Consider the following 17,791-nt stretch of genomic DNA (forward strand, 5'->3'; position numbering starts at 1 on the left):
CTGAGCTATGCAAGGAAGTAAGACTCATTGATATCTAAACAAAGCTAAAAGAAAAAATAAAAGGGGTTTTCCCCTCAAATATTTATTTTTTTAAAGCACTGAAGAACATTAGAAAGGCAACCATATAAAACTTTGAAACTACAGTTTGCACCTGTCCAACAAATATATTAGAGCGTACCTGGAAATTCCAGGTACTGTAGGCATAAAACAGAGATTTGAGATAAATATAAAACCAAATTGAATCAAATAAAAACAATTTGGTCTTGGCTTTCCTGTTGAGCTGGTTAATGGGAAAAGAGGAAGAGGAAGTGTGCTATGGAGGAACCTACAGATTGGCAGGTGTAATTTGGGAGGGCTGCCCTTCGATGCACACTACTGGAAGCAACCCCAACTTTGGTGGAGGAGAGGCCAGGCACCTTCACGTCCACCCGGTGGTGTCCATGGGGGGGGGGGGGGGGGGGCGGCAATTGGGTGCACCTAATCTCTTAACAGGGTCTGTGAATTTTGTAACTTCTCCATTTAAGATCCTCAGTTAACTGTGTATGAAATTATGACAGGGATGGTTCGTATCTTACATTTTCCTCTTTGCTGGTCCACGAATTTATAGATGAATAACATACATACATAGATGAAATGGAGACTGTTGGCAGGAAAGCAGAAAGTTTAGCGACAGAGGAAAACTGAAGCTTTTGATACCTGCAAAGGGGGTTGGGAGGTATTTTGGAGCACGTGTTCCAGTTAACACGCATATCCATTAAGGAAAGCATTAACAAAGACCCCTAACATAACTGATGAAACATGGAACTTTCAGACTTCAATACTGAAAAGCCTTTGCTATGAAAGAGGGAACTTATATTTCAGGCTGTATTCAGGAATGCATTTCTACATCAGTACCATTGAATCCATGTTTTCAAAATAAAAGAGAGTGGTGTTTTTAGCCAGGCTGCATGCCCTTAGGGCTTCTGCATGTCCTTAGGGCTTACAGCGTGCCTGCAGGAAGGACTTGCTTACAAATAAAGCACCTGTCACATTCCCACATCTGAGAGTCCTAATTAATACTATATTTCTAGGGACAAGTTGCAAAACTAATATTCCTATACATGGCATGTTGCTGCTTCATATGTTGTTCATACTCCTTTTCTGAATACATGAACATCAAAAACATTAAACCTGGATGGCCTGATGCAGAACCCCACATCAGGCCATGGGAAGGGAATCTGAAGTAGTACTCAAGTTACAGTGAAAGCTGTCTGCATTGAATATTTAAAATAAGGACCCATTCAAGTTTGTATACAATAACAATTGACATGGAGGTTGTACCTCCTCAAAAGTCAGATGCAGGGGGAAGAATTAGCTTTTGTGTTCAAAGCTGAGGTAAAGATCCCAGAACTTTATTCGCCCCTCTTCCATGAGCATAAAAAAATCTCCATTCCAGGTTTGTACAGAGAACATATATCTAGAAGGAAATGAACTGTGTTGAACTGCAAGGCATACATTCCATGCTGACATACAAAAAGTTACTATCTTTGAGGTTGGATTCGAGTTATTATGGGATCCTCATGAGCAACAGTTGTCCCCCTTGCACAGCATGTCTTTCTTTTGTTAACAATAGAGGGAAGACCATGGAGTTAGCATGCTGAGATCCAATGTACTTAGGCAACCAAAGCCATGTCTGACGGTTTTCATGTGCTGAAGCTTGTTAAAAATAAACTAATTTGCCTTCTGGTTACAATACAGGTATAGCCCTCAGACACTGCTTCCAAATGACTTGCCACACAGCAAAAGGAGCATCTACCCCATTCTACCATATCAACATTCTCTGTGTAAAAGCACGATAAGTGGAAGGCATTTTATTAGCAATGTAAGGAGACAGCAGTACTGACTATTCCCAAGTTCATCCCACAGCCATCCAAGCACCTTCCCTGTATTTCCTGAAGCCAACTTGCATGTTAACTGTTCTGAGGTAAATCAATTAAAGCAGGGAAGAAAACCCCCTTCCTTTTAATAGTGATGGTCAAGCCAGAAATAGAGTTCAATTTTCTCTCATGCTGCTGTTGTTACATCCTCCAAAAAAGGTGCCAGTCTAAATAGGAAGCCACATAAAATGAAGTAAGAGTTTACATAGTCAGATGGGAGCTCATAGGAGCTACAGGTATTTGTTGCCTGGTTTGCATGGTGCAGGCCAGCTCTACTAGACCCTTCAGTCCACAACTTATCAAATATTCTTCTGAGGATTAAAAAAAATATATAAAAAGCAAAGCATTACAGATCCTAGAAGAAAAAAGTCAGTGTCGCTCAAGATATTCTTGGCTGCCTTCCTGGCACTAGAAAAGCAAATCACCATTTTATATGTGCTCTTCACAAAGGCATAATTGCAGTAAGAACATTTATTATATTTTAGCATTTTCCAGTTTGGGAAGCCAAATTCTGTAGCCATATTCTTTTTTTTTTTTTTTTTTTAAAGGCCGTTTCTAACATTATAAGTTATTGAGAATTGGTTTACAAAGTTTTGCTATTCCATTTGGTCATGTAACAACAGCAATGGGATTACAATAACAAAAAGCTTAGAGACTCAGAAAGATTGGCTAGTTGGTCTCTTTCATTCTGCATTTTACATCTCCTGTTATAGACAGTACTACCTATGAAATGTATAACTCATCTTGAATCCAGGCATCTCCCAAACTGTATCACTGTGAAATTCAACCAGCACAAAATTCCCAGTGGAAGTGAAGTCTGCAACCTTCTCTGTCCCACAGTAAGGTCCAACTGCAGGTGATGTAGGTTGGCTTCCGTCATGTATGAGCAAATAGTCATAGACACATCTGTCATTATCTTCCAACTCAAAGAATAACATTTTAAGAGATATCTGGAGAAAATAAAATGAAATCACTGTTTTCAGTTTATACCATTTTCCCTTACCCTTTGTATGTAACAAGCACAGATAGTCTAAATTCCGTATGTACAAAGCACTGTTTTCATTCTGTGTCTGCCACATCCTGATCTCATGTTGTAATACGAATTAATAGCAAAGAGTTTGCTTAGTTCATTAGCATTTGGACTGAAAGGAGAAACAAGAGACAAGACAGAACCTGTGAAATATTCTGGTTTTCTAGTGGGCACTCTTATCTAGAGATTATTCTTAGCAAAGCCAACAAAGTATAAACTAAATTAATGAAAGTCTCACACGCATGTGTAAAGATTTTTCCTTGATGATCACCTCAAACACCAAGACCCAGCATAAAATCTTAAACTGAATTTGTGTTTTCAGATTTTCACTCTGAAAATGCCTCCTCAAAAAAAAATAAAAATCCAGCAAAACACAACACACCATTACAGCTGTTGTTCTCTAAGGTAAAAAGAGATTCCATTAGAGAACACTACTGAAAACAGCAAAAGAACTAATCTGTGACTTACCTTGTATCCTACTGGTGAACTGATGACCCAGAAACACGCTCGGTTTTTGGGGTATTTATTGGGATAGTTTGGAGAGGTGATGACTCCATTTGAGTCTCTGAAAGTATCTCCACAATTCACTTAGTAGTAAAGGAGAGAAAAAAAAAAAAAAAAAAAAAAAAAAGCATATTAAGTATTTTGACAGTAGAAAGTAGTAAGCTTGCTTGTACTCTTTTGTATTTTCTTCAAGCCAAGAGTGTGCTATTATGAAAATCTACTGCTGAAATATTTTATTTCTATGTGTTTGTATCAGCTGTACTCAGCAAAACTTTCCTGCTAAAATAACTTCGGTGGACAGGGAACAGCTGAATCTAAAGATATACTAGAGTTATAATGAAATGTAACCAGATTAGCATAACATCCTAGTGGGACTACCTTACTGAACTTTGAAAAAATAATTAGGTTAAGTATTTGAGATTGCATTATTGAGCTAGTTCTAATGCAATCTAGAAATTACTCCATCAAGCCTAATGCAAAAAAAAAAAAAAAAAAGTAAAAAATGATACTAGAAATGTACATCTTCAATTTATATTTTAAGAAGTTTACATTTTCAGTTGAAATACGACAATAACAATAACCAGTTATTTGGTTCAATGCCCGTGACCTAAAATCATGTCGCGACACAACAGGATTTTATCCAGCAGTTCATAATGCACTCCTATTCTTGTAAAACAGGCACCCCTGAAGTGAATATGATAAGCACTGAGTGTCATGTGACATAAAAGCCTTTCATTTGGAAAGTGTAAGTTACCCAAAGTTAGTCTCTCTGGTTGCTTAAAACACCACAAAACCTTGAATAACATATGGCCCAGATCTTGGCTTTATTTCTCGTGAAGTTCTGCAGTCTTTTTGTTATTTGCTTGCACTGCTCCTATTAGTCATTGCATTGCTTTTATTTAAATAAACTGTTATAAAGATACAAGGAAGCCTAGCTCTGAGAAGAATGCAAGTGGGTACTCAGGATTCCTAACATGACAACCATGCAATATCCTGTTTTGTCTCCTGCTAACCTTCAGCCTCATCATTGCCTAATCCCTTGTGTTAGTAATACCCACTGGGGATGTAAGGAATAATATGGAAAAACCTGCTCTGGTGTACATGCTTAAAGTTTCACTTCTTCCATGCAAATACTACTAGTCCCGTTCTCCAAGCTCTGTGAAGGAGCGTTCATACCCCTGCTGTAGGAGGCTCTGAATCCTGTGGCCGTAACAGTCTCATCAGTTGCAAACTCTACCAGCATTGTAGATCCAGAAGCAACCAGGGAAGGCGGCAGCCCCTTCCCACAGTATTTGTCCAGCAAGACAGGAGAATTCTTGCTGTTTCCATTGTAAACTTTTATATAGTCAGAAGAACAGTCTGAGGAGGTTTGGAGATCAAAAGTCTCAAACTGCAGGAAAACCTTGAGAAACAAGAAAACAGATGTTGGGTGTGCTGCTATACACAGGGAAAGATTCAAACCATTTAACTTAAAAAGTGAACTAGGAATTTCTGTTAATTTCACTATCCACGTATCACAGAAATTTGACTTTCTGTATAACAAGAGCATAGAATTTCACCTAGTGTCCCTGCTATTGAGCCTCATAACAGATGTTTGACTATACCTTATTTTTAAAAAGTCACCTAATCCTAACTGGATGAAAATCAAGTTAAGTCTGATGGTCTTATAAAAAGTCTTATGAAAATTGTTGAGGCTTTCTTTTCATTTACTATGTTACAAAATAAATGTCTTGATTCCTGAAAAGGACTCCTAGATGCTAGTCATAATAATAAAATAATGCTGTGTAGTCCTGACACTGTGGTTCAAACCTTCTTTCTCCTATTAAAAATTACCTTATTCCGACGGATGCGGATCAACCATAGGCAGTTGCTATTGTTTGGGTATGGGGATGGGTAATTGACAGAGGAGAATGAGCCTTTGGGTTTTGGCAACACGGAGCTACAGCAATCTGAAGGGTAAGAACCAAACAATGCTGAAGAGAATGAAAACTGAACAAAAGTCTTCCAAAAACATCAGACTACTCTCTTCAATGATTATCATCAGTCAAGCTTGTAAAAAAAATAATAAATAAAATAAAAGCCTATAATTGTGTTGATGTTCCTAGTTTAAAAACTATTCAAAACCTGTGAGCAAACTAAAGCTACTTAAAAGGGTAATTAGCTGCTTCAGCTACTTTCTTTTTGAACACAAGGGCTTCACTCACATATTTCAGTTTACTAAGAAAAGGTCTTGATCTTTCATAAACTTGCTTAGCCTCAATCAATAGCAGTTTCAATTACATCAGTGCATAAATTCCTGTCAGCAAATGTTTGTGTATTCTTACAGGTATGCAACTTAAAGCTTAAAACCAGATTCTGTCAAAGCAGAGATAGGAATGGACACTGGAGGAATATGGCAAAGAGCACTGAAGTCAGGCTAGAGAGTTAGTGATTGGTATACAAAGTCTGATCTCATTGGTCTGTTGTCTTTCCAAACGTAGTCTTCATTTTCACACTATTTAACTCTCCAAACTACAATACGAAAATATGACATCCAAACATAGGAACTTATGACATCTTTCCTTTGCTCCGTACTTTCCCTGAGACAACTGGACTTTTGTCATTTTCCACTTATGATATTTTTTATTAATTTTTGTGTTTTTTTTGTTGATTTTGGTTTAATCTAGCTTTTCTTCCCAAATATACAGATCTAATTATGTAACTGCATAAGTGGTGTTGACATGTGATTCACTCCCAGCCCCACTATCAAGAACGCATTATGATGAATACAATTAAATACTTGTTATAGCTATCTTTGAGACCATGAGAGACATAATTAAGTTGGAAACTTGTCTTACTTACATTTAAACTGAGAAATCATCTCTGAGAGGGTTTCATCTACACCTAAATACTCAACTGAAGGAACGCTGATTCCTTCTCATTATTGATTATTTAACTGAGCCCTATCACAATTCAGAGCAGAATTTGGTATGCTAATATTCAGACAGTAGTAATGTTTCCTGCCATTCTGGTGAAAACCAATTGAATAACATCTCAAAAATGTCAAATACCATATAATTTAACTAGCCTATGTACTGGGAGTCAGTGCAAAAACTGTGCATTGCAGAAGCATGTTCGGTGGCTTACTTCTGTTGGTTTGTGCATCTCAGCTGAAGCTTTCCTGCTCTAGAGGAATGTTAAGTATTTCTAGACCTTATGGCACCACAGTGATGAGTAAGAAATGGATGAAGGCAAGGAAGTAGAAAACTACACAAAAAGCCAAGGGAATTCCCCTCAAACATGTTCTAATAAGCCATACTTTTAGTCCTGCAGTCAGATTTTAATTGAAAGAAATCATAAACCCACTGGCACTACTGATGAATATGACTGAACTTTAATCATGGCTGTTGATCACTCATACGCTTTGCAACCTTCAGAGCTTTCCTGAAACAAGAACCTGACAGTTGGCTACCGTGATCTCTCATGGATTTTGCTTTTGTCAAAGGGCAGGGACTAGGTCAGCATACCTCAATGACAGTGAATTACTGAAAGAAAATTTCCTTTTACAAGAAGGCTGTATCTTGGCCACAGAGACAATTCTGTTCCACATAGATCCCAGCACTCTTGTAGGGCTAGGGGGAGATGTACTGTCACTGATTTCCTTTGGGGGATGTCTGATGGTGCCTACAGGCATCAGCTGGGTAAGGATTCACACTGCTATCTTCCTGCACTTACTGCACTTGTAGAGCTTGTTGATTTTAGCCACATCCAAGTTACTCAGCCCTTCTCTCTGCCCAATGGGTACTGAAGGGTTAGGGATGGGTACAATAGTTGGTTTCCCAGGAGTGCTTGAGAAATCATACCTGTAGAAATAAGGCACATTTCTAAATCACCTCTATTAAACAGTGACTCACTGCATGATCATGTTGATAAACCACACAGAATTTCAATGGGAAGGGGCAAGAACCTTCTCTAAAATCAGTTAACCTTCCATGAAGAAAAACTGTGGCAACCATCTGGGCACAGCAATTGAAAGCAAGGAACAAAAAATGTGTTGGCCTGAGAAGAGCTTTATTCAGTGCCCTGACAAAATGAACTACACCCCACCTTCATGATTCAAGAGGCAGAAGATCAACAATAGTTCTGTCACAGTTGCTAATTGCCTGCTATCTGTGAGTTCCTGCCTCCTGCTAAACAAGTTTTATTTATTTCACTGTCTTGTTCAGAAGTTGTTTCTTGTTAGTGCAAAATAAAGATACATGCTTGTGTGTTATGGAATAAATGCAGCCTTGGTATTCCTGGATAAATAATTTTCAAAAGGCTGCCTCCATCTTAATGATGTATTTTTTTTCCTCTCTGCACCCAAATATTGTCGTCAAAGTGATTTCATTTAGAAGTAACTAGTTACATCATAGACTTTGGAACTGTTTTAGCTCAGTGACTCAGATATTGTAACATAGCCACATCAAAGACCTCTAGCAAGAGACACTAGTACAGTGACAAAAAACATTGTTCTTTCATCTATCCATATCAACTTTGTTTTCCAGGAGTACTGATGCCAAAGTATGCTCTCATAATTACATCTGTTAGCTCAATTTCAAGTGAACAGCAAAAATCATTCCCTGCACAGAGTAATTCCTTCTCCCTACATCTGAGCACATCTTTTGAAAGAACACATCAAAAAAACTTACGCGCCGTAGTGCATCACAGAAGAGTAGTCATAGGGAAGGCCCAGATTTTTGGACTTTACTTTTCCAAAGTTCCCTTGTTCCCCTACAACACAAGAGAGCAACATTTCAATCCGAACAATATTACTGCTGTCAGACACTGCCTGCTGTTATAATCAATATGACTGCTGTCAGACACCACCTGCTGTCATAAGACTAACTTAGGATACAAATCATCAAGTCCTTACACACTTATTCTCTTTGGATCTTGGATCTTCCAAAACAACCAGAACTGTCTGAAGCCTATGACAGCCTAGTTCCACTGAATCTGGTAGGTTTCAGAATGTAAACTGAGGCAAATAAGAAGTCAAAGTTTCAATATAACCCACTAATCCAATTCCATTCTCAAAGGAAATGTATTAATCTCTCCACCTAATAAATCTCTCCAACTTCTGATACAGAATGAGTGTAAGACCACAAAAGAAAGGGACCAGGTTTGCCTGTTACACCAAAGTTACCAGATATGTTCTGGCTTTGTCTCTGGTCAAACTCATCAGCAGTGACTACAGCCAAGTGATACGACTTACACGAAGCAAGGGCACTCACTAAGATCAGTTAGAAGCATTCTATCCAAATACAGCTGCTGAGCACCTCATCACTTCATCTGCTTAGCCTGAAAAACCACCTGTAAGAAAGCATTACATTGGTACAGGGCTGGGGCTCAGAGGCAGACTAGAATTCATTTCCCCTTGCATTAATTCTCTAGGTTAGGCACTGAAGCTAGTCATCAGGGCTCCCAGGACAGTCATTGGAGAGAGAAAGAAGCACAGTCAGAGGGAGCTTCATCCCATTTTAATACAAATGCACCTATTTTCTCTCTATTGACTAGAGAGCATCTGAATTTCACCCTGGGTCTCCTGTCCATAAGACCGGTAAGCAATAGCAGAGCAGAGAGCTGAATGTAGTCAGCCTAGCCTTGAGGTTAAATGCTCTAACCACTAAGCACTCCCTCCCAGTTCAACATCTGTACCTTCATTATTGTAACTAGTGGTTTGTAAACAAACCATCTGGACAAGAGGTCAGCATCGGACACTTATCAGAGGATCATCCTGTCTGACTCTTGAGTTTGCACAACTTGGCTGGCAAACTTGCAATCTGAGCCAGTCTCTTCTAGTAATATCTGCCAGTGGTGGTCCCAGTGAGAGCTAGGAAATGCAAAAAGAAACTTTAAAATCCTAAATTATACAAGATTTGGGAATAAACATGACTTTGGAGCTTTTCATAGCCCAAAAACTCAGTGAAAGCTCAAACTAGTTCTCATCAGCACTAGCTTTCCCTACTATTAGGTTTTTATCTCTGTTCCTCTTATCTACAAGACTGATTCCAGAAGAGCACAGTTCAAATACAGTGAAACATTTAAACATATGGCTACTGTTTAGTATGTATGTGCTTTGCTGAACGGTTTTATTAAAAAAGGAGTTAACACCAGCCTGGCTGGACAGAAGTGCTGCCAGCAAACCAGTATCTGCCTTATCACGTGCTAGAGAGATCTAGTTGTCCAGACCTGCACAAATGTAGGAACTTAACCCATCTTCTCCACTAAAAAAAATCTACCTCTGCCAGCATCTGTGATGATTCAGAAGACTGAAAAGGAAGCTCTGGCTGTAGGCTATGAGTACAGTTTTGTTCCCAAGAAGTCTGTGAAAAAACAAGCTGAGTTTCAAGTAGCTCAGTGGACAATATTTTGTCAAAACACAATTAAGATGGCTTCCAAGGTGAATTGAGGGGTAAAAACAAACCCAAAACATCCATAGTAATGCAGTTTTTGCAAAAGAAAAGCAGATTATGTGGAAGAACTGAGAACCTACAGAATGTCTTGGGGTCTAGTTCTGCACCACTGAGGTCAGGGGAATCTCTGCCATCAGCACTGTTAGCAACATATTTTTATGGAAGATATAGACTAACAGCCTTTATGAACATGACTGTCTTTTGATTTCCCCTGCATATCTTTGCCTTTTTTTTCCCTCCCAACAGGGCTTCTGTTGCACACACTGCATTCTGCCTCCCTTGTCACATCAGTCTTCTCAGTCCCCACTCCCGGTGAATGCTGTTAAAACACTGAAGATACCCCCCTTTTTGCACAGTCTTGTCTTCCTCTCCTTTTCCCCCCTTTTATCCTTTCAACAATACTGTGCCTGAATCAGAGCTTGGTTACATCTGTATACTTTAGGGATGATGACATCTGAACCTGTAGACTTCCACCTGCAAATCTGGTGTAAGATTTTACTTGTATCTTTGGTACAACTTTGTTTTTAACTCCTCTTTCCTAGCACATCCTCTACTTTTCAAAATGACGCACCCTTCTTATGCAAGAACAGCATAGAACTTATATCAAAATTATACTGTAACACTCAAGCTGAAACCTAAATAAAGAACAGTAAAAATGGAATTCACTTAGGATATCATGGGAATAGCTGAAAAAAAGTTTGGAGAACAGTGTGTTAGGAATTTGCAATAAAAACAATCAAGTTCCTTCTGGAGAAAATAGCTACATTCAATTTTCCAATGCCAGCTGAAAATACCTTATTTGCTGAAAAGACATTTTAGAATCTGTTATTCAATTGTCCAGTCTCATTTATTATTCTATATTTTCTATAAGTTATTAAACACACTGTTATTTTATTGCAAATGCAAGTTGTCCAGCTCTTACAGCTGTCAGAAAAATGGTTCTTTCAATCCTTTCTTCCACTGCTTTCATCTTCTGTGTCACTTTCTCAGTTTCCTTTCCCTAGGACGTACTACCATTCTCTTCCCTCCTTTCCTTAGAGCCAGAAGCTCTATATATACACCCCATTTTCTCAGTACATAGATTGTGGGCACACCCCCAAACTATTTCTTTTGCATTCATTTCCCTACATTACATTTCACGTGTTTCCCCTGCTACAAATTTACCAGTCCTGATTGTTCCTCCTTGCTCCTTCTCATGGCAGAGAGGATTATTTGCTCTTCAAGGAGAAAGTATCAGTCCTTCCTCTTGTGTCACGCTGATCCCAGAATTTCCCACATGCTGGAGGCTGCATGGGTTTTCATTCTCTCTACATCAAGTCCTGTGTTCTCATCCACATTTTAGACTACACACCTTCCTCTTACTGCTAATGCCAAAACATCTGCTGCAATTCAGCCAGCTGCTAGTGATTATTTGGATTGCTATTCTCAGAAGAAACATTCACATATCTCAAAGTGTTTTTCTCTTCAGATTTAGTGGACCTACCTGCCATAATGTGTTCCCAGACAATCTTGACAAACTTGTCCCGATCGCTCCGCGCCTGTTCATGGATGAAACCCAACACATGGTTCATTTCATGCTGAATTGCTCCTTTATCCATACAGCCATTTTTCATCAGGCCAACTGCTTGACGTCCTCCAATTTTTCCGAAGTAAGACCAGCAGCTAAAAATAGGAATTCACTATTAGGCAATAGTTGTATTCAGCAAATACAAAGAAATACATATACTGATTAGACCACCAAGGGCCTCCAGATGTGCAGCCACAGAAAGGGACCCAAATAGTCACTGGTGTGAGATACCTTGCCTACTGAAAGCTGCCAAACTGAAACCACAGAGGGAGAAATAGAGTCTTTGTGATACGTTTTAAAACAGTAAAATGACTTTATCAAACTTAGATTAAGCAATTCAAGTAGTTAAGCAAAGAACCTGAAAGAATTATACTTCTTTCTAAATTTTCTCAACAATTATATCCCATTTCCATGCACTTATTTCTGCAGCCTATTAAGTTAGATAACTGCCAGTATATCTAAAGAAAAATGAAAAATTGCACCTGCTCTCTCAATCTTGACTCTTAGGATAAAAAGGGCAATTACTTAAATTCAGACCAAAACAGAAAAGAAGCTGAAAGACCTTTTGGGTGCTTCCAGACTCTGGAGACATGGAGCTTACCTCTGCCCATGTTCAACATACACATAGTCTGTTTCAGTAGTGTGATTTACAAACTTGACACAGGTCAACGTGGAGACCTCTTGTAGAGCATCAGCAATCCAAGACCTCTCTGTCAATGCTACAATGAGAAAGGGCCCAGGAAAGGTTTTCTGTTGTTAGTTAATCAAAAATAATGTGTGTTAACAGAGTGCATTCCCCAGAATCTCTACAGCACGCTTTACATTTTTATCATACAAGTATAATCAGAAAAGGCACACGGCCTTCAGAGATCTCCAAGCTGATTAGACTTTGAAGGGGTATGTAACAGTTGATAGAATTGTTAAGGCTGTTACAGCCAGCCCTCATGCCTTCCACTGCAGGTAGCTATGGGGTGATGGAAAGCAGAAGACTGGCATTGTTTTCTCCGTTTAGACAGAGCAGAAGAAAATAAAGTTTCAGATATAAATAATTGGATTAGAATATCCCAGATGAGCCATCTGACCTTAATTAAGCATGGAAAAAAGAGCTTGTTTATCAGATGTAATGAATGTCTGCCACATACCCCTTAAAGCCATTTGAGACAGTGTTCGGAAGCTCAGAAGCTCACTGTTTCTATTCAGGTACCAAATATAGATGGTAGTGTTTATATGTGTTTATAGTGTTTATAGTGTTTATAGATGGGAGTGTTTATCTGCTTTTGAACATTTTGGCTTCCTCAATTATGAATCATCTATGACTACCTTTTATCTTAATTTCCTCATCTTTAAAGCGTGGAGAGAGTGAGGCAGAGAGAATGACTCTTCCCTAACCACAAGACCACGTGCTGCAGCTCTGGAAGCACACAGGGAGAGAAGCAGCCTAGATAGGACTGGGCTTTCCTTACCCAAAAGGAAAACACAAAGATTCCCTTTCACCAGGAATGGGAATCAGGCCCAGACTGTATTTTGTTTCCATAGCAGTTTCCCTCAGAGATCTTTTTAAAAGGGTCTCTGTGAAAGCTTCACATGAGGAAGGCTTCAACAGGGGAGAGATGGAGGACACACACAGCCAATGTGAAACCTTCTGGAACAAGATTTTCTAGATTAAGGCATCCTGCAGCCTTTTCTAGTCAGACAGATCTATTAACTGACCCCAGGGAAAAAAAAATGAAGAAAAATATCTAAGGAGTTTTCCTTCACTTTTGCCTCTACAGCATTTCCAGTGCAGGAATGTTTATTTCTAAGAGATATTTGAAAGAAAAAAATGTAGTGTTCAATAGTGCTTCTTTCTAGTGGTAATTTCGAGAGACACTCTTAAGATGAACAAATTATATTTTTTCCTCTATACTTGGTAAACACCAAAGTGCATTGTAGCTAGCATTTGTAGCATTGAAACTAATATTTGGAATTAAAATTAACTAACTGGTATTTATATAACAAGTACTGCCCAAGTAACCACATTTTAGTGTTTGTGCCTAAAATATTTGGAGTCTTTACCACAATCATAGGACCAAGAAAACAGCAGAACAGGCATGTTGCTAAGTCCACATTTGGATTAAGATTCCATTCGGTGCATGACACAAAAGTATAAAATAACAGAACATACAGACCAGAAGATCAATGCTAACCTTACAGCATCCATATGCATACACTTACAGAAATCAGAAGAGATGTTAACTGGAACCTTGACTAGTCCATCTTGTGACTTGGGCCATAAACAACTCTCACAGTTAATTGCACTGCGTTGCCCTCTTCTCAAGAGGATGTCTCCTTCATGCACAGCTATTTCACTGTCTGCCGATGAAGGAAACGAACATGCAAGACACTTAGAAGGCAAATAGAAGTACAAAAGGGAGGTCAGAGTTATGCACTAACCAAGTTTTTGTATGTTTGAATTTTTTTCCACTGAACTTTATTTTTCAGTAATTTGAAAAAGGAATAGTGAATTAAGACTGAGTCTAGCATATATAGTGTGCTAAGACTGGTTAGGCCTCCATTTTTTTCTGGATAAGAAAGACTGATATTAGTATAGGTGTCATAGTGCAGCTGTAATCAGAGCAGTGACTACATATATTTTAACTTAAAGAGCTTTGGGAGCCCTTCAGAGTGGAAGGCTGAATACCATAAGTTATATATGTTATATATAATGTTCTCTTCATTAGAGCTTGTGGAATTAAAGAAATCATAAGTGATCTCTGAAAAAAAATGGGATGAATTATACAAAATAATAGACTATTTCTATCATGCATACGGAATGCACGCTAGCTATTAATTTCCAGGTTAACTGTTAATTTGACATAAGGTATTGCAACGTGCTCATCAGTTCTGACTCTGAAATACCTGGCATATGTTTCTCACAGACAAGAGCTGTTGGTTATTATGCCAAAAACGTACAATGTCTTGGGTACAGCAGAGAGGGAAGTGACTTATGTCACATAGCAAAGAAATCAAAGTCAAAAGTATTCTGATTTGCTGAGGCTACATGTGGAAAAGAACATTCCATATAATAATTACTCAATAATTCATCTTAATTTCTTTATTGTGACAGTATAAAATAATCAAACTGACTGCAACTTTAAAACACATCTGAAATTTGTGAATTACTTTCCACTGATGCTGGAAAACATTCTCAAAGAGAAAAATCTACAAAATCATGAGAATAAGGTATAGAGAAGCAACCCCCCACCAAAAACTGCTGTTATTTATAGAGTAATTACAGTTGAACTCACCTAAGTCATTGTTTCTTGTAGCTATCTGCAAAAGAAAAAGTATATCTTTTTACACATGCTTATCTCCATAGCAGAAAAAATTCTATAATGCACAATTACAGTAGTAAAAATGTATAGCTAACTTCAAGATAGCAACTGAGCAGCAGTAAGATCTTAGCATCTCAGAGCAGGGACACACCTGGACAGGTTTACTTAGTACGAAGTTACAGAGAAATGCTAATTGACTTGGCAGAAGAAAATACTTCATCTTCAAGTTTCCGAGATGATCTTCTCTGCTCTGCAGCTCAGTGCTCAAAGCTGTGGTTAGCTTACTTGGGAGAAGTTTTATGGGAAAGCTGCTGTTAACAAGTGTAACAAAGTTAGACAACAAGTAGTAGTTCCACAAAATAAACAAGCTGCGGGACCTCAAGAGAATTGCCAGGCTCTCATTTCTTATTTATCTTCAGAGAAAACAAAGGAAATGGAGCAATAGGAAAGAAAATCCAGCAATCTTGAAGTGACTCATCTTAAAGAAGAACCCATGAGCTGCTGCAAATTCCCTCGCTACTGACCTAGGGACAGGATATCTGGCAGCAGTGTGTTTACAGCAAAACTGAATGTCAAGGAACTCTTTGATCCATCCATACTGACTACCTGTCCTAGAAACTCCTTTGCTTGCTGCCAGGAGCCACCTTGCTCTGTAAAGAGCAGCTGTCAGCTTGGTGCTTGCATGCACAGCTCTCAGGCAGGCATTGCTGGCCAGGAGCACTGAAAATGTGTTGGAGCTAGAGCAGAACTGAGTGTTAGCTGGTTCCCCCCACCCAGTACCTCATCATGTGATACAGTCATCACCGGCAGTGACTGTCTTTTGTAAAACCACTAGCTCCCTGAGTTTTGCCTTCCCACCTCTGTGACACCCTCATTCTTTTGATGTCCAGGATTGAAAGAAGCCTAGAAAGATGGGCAACACTAAATACCAGAAAAGGAGCACCGTAAGAGCAAGTCACACAGTGGGGACATTTGTATTGAAACCATATGACCACCACAGACAGACAGATGTTGCTTTCTCACCCAAGCTTCAGTCCCTGTGCAAATACCTGGTGCTATAGAAAAACCAGAGGATGTGCTGCAATGGATCTTTAGGTAGCAAAGAAGAAAAACATGAATTTTGCCTTTGCAGATGATTCCAAAGAATCTATGTGGTTCCCAGCAGGATTTGGTAGAGGGCACCCTTCCAGATAAACAAATGGGCTGCTCCTTAGTTTTAATATCAACTAAAATCTTTCTAGCAAAATTCTTAAATAAAGCCTTGCTACAAATATTTTAATTTTACCATTTTGATAGTTTGCTCCTAAACTTCCTAAAGTATTCTATGTTTCTGTGACTTCCAGAATTTATCTAGTTATAATTTCCACATGCAATATACTGCAATAAGGTGCAAGCATAAAGGACCCTTCTTGCCCTTGGCTGATGAAACTCAGAAGCCTTCATTAGTTTGTCACTCTGGTAGTCAGAGGTCTTCCTGTACAGTTCCAAGCAACCTCAGTGTCTACTTAAGAATCAGGTGAAAAAAGGCAGGGGAATTCAGAGGAACACATTTCTACTGCTACACATCACAGAATGACTGAGGAGAGAACAAAAGTTATTAGACAATAAAAGCAAGAGAAAAAGACCAGATCACTTTGCAGAGCCCGAACCTGGGTCAATCCAGGTGGCACAGAAAGGCCCTTTGAAATTCTGCTATGCATTTTTACATATCCATTCCAGGCAAGGCTGTAGTACCTTACTGACTTCAGTATTAGACCACAGTAACCCGAGTCAGGAGACCTACTGTTTCTTATTTCATTTTCCTGACTGCCAGAAAGAATTGGTATTTCTCAAGGCTACTTAATAGCAAAAAGTCTTAGATCACCTCCTGACTTAATGCATTATCAGCAGTTGTCTTGTAGATACAAGTTTCCTTTTTGATGCCGCTTGTCCGTATTATCTAAGTTTGTGCCTCTTTTGATACTCTGCCAGAATCTTCAGGTCCAAAAATCTGAAGATTATCTGTCCAAATAATTTGACTACACACCTGTAATTTGTGTTTTCTCCTGTGTGCCCTCTTTTTTTCCTTACACCATCTTTTGACATGCCCTTCTTAGCCACATTGTCCTTGAGCTGCCAGGTATTTTATCACTGCCATTTATTAAAAACTGTATTTTGTTTATCACATTCTTAGTGATTTTTGTTTAGTTTCACCTTCACTCCACAACAGAGAATAAGCAATGAAACAGAGAGGAATGGCGAGCCTATAGCTTTCCCTGTTTCTGATAAAATCTAATCTGAAACCAAATCTGATCTGAAACCACAAACAACTGCAAACATCTTCCTTAATGCTTTGCTTTATTCAAAAGTCGTTCAGGCACATAACAGAAGTCCTGATCTAATGCTGCTCTCTAGTGGCTTGCCATTTGTGTAAGTGGGACATTTTTTCAGGAAAAGGTCAGGAGCTCCCTATCATCACACATAACCGGTTCACTCCTCTTTTTCCATTTATAGAGCTTAAAAGAGTAGCTGCTTCCTGCAGAAATAGCTTGTGACTATGAAATGCCTGTATGCTGACAAGTGATGCATCAGTTTTGGCCCTGTCTCAGAACTTCATTTTAGCATTTGGAGCTTTTTACTTCGCTACTCACCTTCTCCATATACTTTATTCTAAACCCTGAGCACGGCAGGGGTAGGCAGACAATACAGCCCATGGACAAGGCCAAGCAAGGTGTTAAATTACATCCAGAGTCCACCCACAAACAAAAGACAGGAATAAGTCTAAAGACAAAAATACATAGGTGCAAGTTCCAGCAAGGAGACCAAGAGCAGAATAGAGATAAGTACTCCTACAACATAGCCCAAACAGAGAGCAAGGGCCCAGGCCAGAAGTTAAATGGAGCCCTGGGCCAGTGGCAGAGGCTGTGGGTGGAGGCCCCAGGTGGGGCTGGTTGGGGGCCATCAAGGTCTACTGGCACTGTCCGCCTCTGACATTTGTAGCATATTGCACCAGACTTCCTCATTCCCTGCATCCCTAGTGTGGACTG

General features: G+C 39.1%; 1 protein-coding gene across 2 annotated transcripts; it reads right to left on the reverse strand.

The window, feature by feature from the left end:
• Window positions 1–1,048: 1,048 nt before the first annotated feature.
• LOC118168472 (astacin-like metalloendopeptidase) lies at window positions 1,049–17,598 on the reverse strand. Of its 2 annotated transcripts, XM_035328897.1 has the most exons (12): window positions 16,792–16,865; window positions 14,917–15,049; window positions 14,739–14,763; window positions 13,666–13,803; window positions 12,053–12,170; window positions 11,368–11,546; window positions 8,121–8,202; window positions 7,165–7,292; window positions 5,284–5,399; window positions 4,627–4,852; window positions 3,415–3,533; window positions 1,049–2,866 (listed from the first exon to the last, which is right to left on the reverse strand). In XM_035328897.1, the coding sequence occupies exons 1-12, from the start codon at window positions 16,848–16,850 to the stop codon at window positions 2,636–2,638; spliced, it is 1,554 nt and encodes a 517-aa protein (XP_035184788.1). In that variant the 5' UTR covers window positions 16,851–16,865; the 3' UTR covers window positions 1,049–2,635. The 2 variants fall into 2 exon arrangements, with proteins under 2 accessions (XP_035184788.1, XP_035184789.1); XM_035328898.1 differs by lacking the exons at window positions 14,917–15,049; window positions 16,792–16,865 and adding an exon at window positions 17,396–17,598.
• Between the last annotated feature and the right edge of the window lie 193 nt (window positions 17,599–17,791).

The sequence above is a fragment of the Oxyura jamaicensis genome, chromosome 5 (genome assembly GCF_011077185.1).
Source record: "Oxyura jamaicensis isolate SHBP4307 breed ruddy duck chromosome 5, BPBGC_Ojam_1.0, whole genome shotgun sequence".
Lineage (NCBI taxonomy): Eukaryota > Metazoa > Chordata > Aves > Anseriformes > Anatidae > Oxyura > Oxyura jamaicensis.

Bases quoted from the DNA above. Each gene is read 5' to 3' on its own strand.
- LOC118168472 (XM_035328897.1), bottom strand. From the start codon at position 16,850: ATGTCAAAAGATGGTGTAAGGAAAAAAAGAGGGCACACAGGAGAAAAC. The intron at 14,764-14,916 runs GTGTGTCCCTGC...TTTCTTTTGCAG, and splicing joins TACTAAGTAAACCTGTCCAG to ATAGCTACAAGAAACAATGA. The intron at 13,804-14,738 runs GTGAGTTCAACT...CTTCATCGGCAG, and splicing joins TACAAGAAACAATGACTTAG to ACAGTGAAATAGCTGTGCAT.